The 5,585-nt window shown below is 36.8% G+C and overlaps 1 protein-coding gene across 1 annotated transcript; it reads right to left on the bottom strand.

The window, feature by feature from the left end:
• Window positions 1-228: 228 nt before the first annotated feature.
• LOC140531435 (olfactory receptor 6C2-like) lies at window positions 229-1,206 on the bottom strand. Its single transcript, XM_072650381.1, has one exon. It carries the CDS (start codon window positions 1,162-1,164, stop codon window positions 229-231), a length of 936 nt encoding a protein of 311 aa, XP_072506482.1. The 5' UTR covers window positions 1,165-1,206.
• Between the last annotated feature and the right edge of the window lie 4,379 nt (window positions 1,207-5,585).

Here is a 5,585-nt window from a genome sequence, read left to right on the forward strand (position 1 = left end):
CTGTCTCCCTCTCCCTCCTTCTTTTCCCCCTTTCTCTCTTTCTGTCTATCTCTTCCTTCCTATCTCCTTCTTTGCTTCTCTCCCTCTTTGTCTCCCAGAATGGGAAAGTAGGCCAGAAAGTTATGCTGGCTATCCTATGGCTAAAACTATATAACAGGGAAAATAGCAAAGAATTGTGATATCTTGGAAAGCTTTTCCCTTTAGCATCTTGACTTTAGTAGCCTCTTACTACTTGTAGAGAAACACAGTCCTTTTAATTAAATCCTTAAAGGCTTCTATAACTTGCCTATTTCTTAACGTGTAAATAAAGGGGTTCATCACTGGGGTGACAGATGTTGTTAGTACTGATACTACCTTGTTCAAAGCCACTCCTTCTTTGGCAGAAGGTTTCATATACATGAAGATGCAGCTGCCATAAGTGATGGAGACTACAATCATGTGGGAGGAACAGGTAGAAAAAGCCTTTTGCCTTTGCTGGACAGAAGGGAATCTGAGAACTGTCTTTATAATGTAGGCATAGGAATAAACCACCAAGAGTAAGGTGATGATGAGGGTCAATATAGCAAAAATTAATACCATCCTCTCCATGAACTCTGTGTCTGAGCACACAATTTTTAGCAGGGGAAATGCATCACAGCCAAAATGATCAATGACATTGGAGTCACAGAATTCCAACTGGAGGCCCATGCTAAGTGGTGGGAGGATGATCATCAGCCCAGACAGCCAGGAACCCAACAGGAGCTGATTACAGACTTTACTGTTCATGATAGTTGTATATTGCAGAGGACTGCAAATGGCCACGTAGCGATCATAGGACATGGTGGCCAGAAGAAAGAACTCTGCTGCTCCCAAAAAGATGACAAAGAATATTTGGGTGAAGCAAGCATCACGGGAGATGGTATTGTCCCCAGTTGACATGCTATAGAGGTACCTGGGAATACAGGCAGTAGTAAATGAGACTTCTAAGAAAGAGAAGTTTCTGAGAAAAAAATACATGGGTGTTTTGAGGTAGGGATTCACCAAGGTGAGGATGATGATGGTCAGATTCCCCATTACACTCAATATGTAGTTGAGAAACAGAAAGATAAAAACCAAAACCTGCAGCTGTGGGTCATCTGTAAGTCCCTGCAGAATGAATACTGTAATCTCTGTGTGATTTCTCATCCTCTACTTTTGAATTCTGATGTACCTGCACACAGAAGAGAGTGGGAGAAATTCAGCCTAAAGATGTGGGTGGAGACAAAATAATAGGTAGGAATCAAGGGTAAGCAAGCAGCTCATATAAGGTTTTTCTTAAATATTGTAACTTCATTGTATTCCATTTTTTTCTTGGTTCTATCAGGATTGCTTGTTTCCATATATCTGTAGAATTAACCATTTTGCCCTTTCAAATACAATCTTCTGTCAAAAATCTAATATTTCATCCATTTTCACTCAAAGACCTTCACTCCCCTTTTTCCTTAGTCACAACCAATGGAACTGAATTTGGAGGTAAGGACCTAGTTTCTAATCCTAGACGTGACATCTCGCACTGTAATATGAACTCACATTTCCTTTTCTATGAAATGAGGTTAGCAATACCTGTACTGCTTACTACACAGGAATATTTTGGGGGAAAATCACCTTTATAAACCTTAAATGTGAACTATTATTTTTATTGATTTTGTTACTCTGGTCTGTTTGAAAACTACCTCTTATATTCCTCAAAGCATAAATTAACCTTTCCTTCTCTACTTCCCTTAACATGTAATTGTTTTCTTGGTATCTTTTTCTAGTAGTTTTTCAAGGAAGAGTTAGAAACCTTTAACTTAAGATAGTAAGCTGGCTGGCTTTGAGAAATATTGTATAGAAATATTGTGGAGCTCTCCAGGGTCCTTTTCCCTGCAATTGCTGCTTCCAATTCCTTTTGTCATTCAGTCTCCCTCAGATTTTCCCTTTACTGTCTCAAGTATGTCCTGGCTATGGTCCTGTATACAATTTCCCCTGTCTTTTTCTTTGTTGTGTGCTACTTCAGTCTCATTCTGTAACAACCTACTTAATGTACCTGTGGTGTATGAAAAGATGTGCCCTGGAAATCAGAGTTTCAAATTCAGCCTGTGTTAATATTTTTTATGTTGACCAAAATTTCTCAATTTTTAGGACCACAATCTCTTTATCTCTTACGTTGGTGGATTGTACTATATTATTCTTTGGGTTCCTTTCAGCTGTAAATCTCATAATCTTATTAGTTCACTATAAGTTATAAGCAGTGGTTTCTTCTAAGGGGGTAATTTCATTTCAATTGGTGATTTTTCCTAGAAAAATATTGAACTCTTTTTCCCTAGTGAGATATGGTAAGGTGTTTCAGGGTTTATTGAAAATGATCTAATATAATGTCCTACTCTTTTCTAACTCAAAATACTTTGTTATATTACATTTGTACTCCCTAGTATTGTTAAATGAGCTATTTGAGATAGATGTTTTCAAAAAAAATATTACGGTTCCATGCATTTTTTAAAAATAGAATTTTTGTCATAGAAAGGCAATACTTTCACCTGTGGAATTTTGGAAGTTGGTGGTATAGTGGCATTTCCAAGAGAAATTTTTAGACAAGGAAAAACTTTTCTAACACCACTCAAATCAAATAAGCAAGTGCACAATCCACTGTCAGTGCAGCTGTCTCTGTGATCCAACTCTAATGAGAGTATTAAATTCAAAGATTTTTCTATTCCATATAAAATGTGACATGTCAGAAATCATGGCTGAATATTTCTCTGAAATAGTCCTAGCAATTCTTAAAGATTGGGAAATTGCAAACAGGTGGCTTTGTCCATGGTATTTCTGTGAGAAAGAAGAAAATATATTGCATAAATATTATGTGCCAAGCAATATGCTAAGTGCTTTATAAATATGATCTTACTTGGTTCTTTCCACAATCCTAGGATGTAGGTTTGTTATTTTCCTCATTTCACCGTTGAGGAACCTGAGACAGATAGAAGTTAAGTGATTTGTCCAAGGTCACACAATGTCTGAATATAAATTTAAACCTAGGTCTTCTGACTTCAGACACAGTGCTTTATGCATTGTATCACCCAAATACCTTTTGTATGAGGGAAATAGCCATATAAATTTGATCATGCTGGATCCAAAACAAGGAAAAAATGTGACCTAATAAATTGTTGCTGTACTTACATTTCTGGTAATTCTTCATGACATCAATTGCCAGAATAACCCCAAAAGTCGTTGGTGTGACTCAAAGCTGCATACAGAGTGGAGGGAAATGGTGGTAGCATGGTATGATTTGAAGATCAACTTGATTTGAAAACTTCTAGCTGTTATTTATGACTTATGGGATGTTAGCTATGTCTCTTCACCTCTCTGAGTCCCAATTTCCTCACCTGTAAGTAATGAGGTTGGATTAGATGATCTCTAATGCTCTTTACAGGCTTAATTCATAGATCCTGACTCTGTATGCATTTTTGTCCACACTATTTCTGGGCTCCAAGATTTGACTTTATAGGCAACCTTGTGATTCCCTTTTCCCAGGATACCCAAAGCTCCTGGGCTAATCTCTCTCATGACTAAGCCTAAATTGTTGATGAATTAGAGATCCTGTATCATTTTTAAAAGTGAGAAATCTTGCCATGAAACTGAAAGGAAGCCATAACTTCTCGTAGAGGAAGGCAATGTTAGCACTTGCTTCTGCATGCTTCAGATGAAAGGGTGTGACTTTTCTGGGCAGGGAGATGAGTTCTTCTCTTTTTATCTGCTTAGTTTGCATAAGGTGTTTGGGGAATTAGGCAAGTACACAAATCAAACCTTGGGCATGAAGGTTCAAAATAAGTAGTGAATCTGCCATGTAATCAGCATGAGACAAAAACAAACAACCTGCCTGCCATCCTCCACCCTCCCCCAACATTAATCCTAAAATTTAAATACACGGTGTTGGGGTTGATATCCATTGCTGCTGCTTTTTCTTCATTCTCACAGAGGACCATGACATCAAGGAGGTGATTTTATGACAAAGAAGTGAGTTGGATTTAAGTGAGGGCAGGCTATGCAAAGTTACCAGTCTCACTTTCTCCTCAGGTCCCATCTGAGTTCAGTGACCGGATATGGATCAGGCCAACTGGAGATGGTTCCAGCTGAGGTCTTTAAGAGGTCTCAGTTTGACAGAGGCCGTACCCAGTCAGTGAATGTCTTAATAATACAAGATTAATGTAATATAAATATTAATATTTAGAAATAAATTAAAAAAGAATGACTTCTTTAAAAAAAAATAGATCTGGGAGGGGAAGATCCTCAGAGTTTCTGGCCCAAACAGAAACAATTGTTATTTACATTCATTTTGAGCTAATCAGGGTTCAAACGGTGACCAAGTAGAGTTTGGCCTGAGATGCACTGTTGGCCAATGAGTGAAAGCCAAAGTAATCTGGGTTTAAGGCGAATGTTTAAGAGAGAAAGAAAAGAAAAACAAATTTCAGAACTTAAAATATATATTCCCTTTGGGTCAATCGGTTGCCAGTAAGGGTGTGATGCTTAGTGTGGAGAAAGAATTAAAGAGGAATAGAAAGACAGATAGAGAGACAGAAAAAAAAGAAAAAGAAAGAAAAAGAGAAACAAAGAAAGAAAGAAAAAAGAAAGAAAGAGAGAAAGAAAGCCATGTTACCTATCTGGAATTTGGATCCCCACTGCACAGCTGCTTTTCTACTCATCGAGTTGCTGTTTGTCCTTTGTTCTCAAGGAGGACCATGACATTTAGAAGGTGATACATGACATGACATCTCAAAGAAAACATAGAGCAATAAACTGGAATGCACTTAGAAAACCAACACATTCTCTCCTTCAATTAAACCCCAAAAAAGAAATTCTAAAAACATCAAGTAAAAGATTAAGAAAATTGAAAGCAAAAAACCAAGCCAAACACAGTAACAACAACAGCAAAAACAACCCAGCTAATTAACAAGCAAAACTAGGATCTGACTTTCTGAAACCCAGAAACAACCAAGTAAGAGATATGTCACAGAAAACTGAATTTTTCAAAAAGAGAAATTGAAGGCAGACCACAGAAAGAAAGAAGAGCAAGTAGGCACAATATAGAAGAAATAAAAGAATTTCTCAGAAATGAGTTTTGTCTAATAACAGGCTAATTAATTCATAATGTAAATGAAATGGATGAATATTTAGAAAAATATAAGGTACCCAGATGAACAGAACCAGAAATAGAGGACTTACCTTAATTTCTGAAAAATAAATTTCTGAACAATCCATACATCTGATCCAAAATTAAAAAAAAAAAAAAAAAACCAAAACCAGAGAAAAGAAATGTGGATTCAAATCAGCAACACCTGAGTACTGATTGAACATGGGGGCTGAAACAGAGCAAGGAGTTGAGGATGACTCTTAGGTTATGAAGCTACTTGAATGTAAGGATGGGATCACACTCAATCGAAAATTCAAAATTCAAAAAATTGGTAGATTTGGCACAAATATAATAAATTTTGATTTAGACATACTAAACTCAGTATGCAAATAGGACATTTAATTTGAAATATCTAAATGGTGGTTTGTGATTTGAGTATATAACTGATGAGGCTGACTTCTCA

This window comes from Notamacropus eugenii, chromosome 3 (genome assembly GCF_028372415.1).
Source record: "Notamacropus eugenii isolate mMacEug1 chromosome 3, mMacEug1.pri_v2, whole genome shotgun sequence".
Lineage (NCBI taxonomy): Eukaryota > Metazoa > Chordata > Mammalia > Diprotodontia > Macropodidae > Notamacropus > Notamacropus eugenii.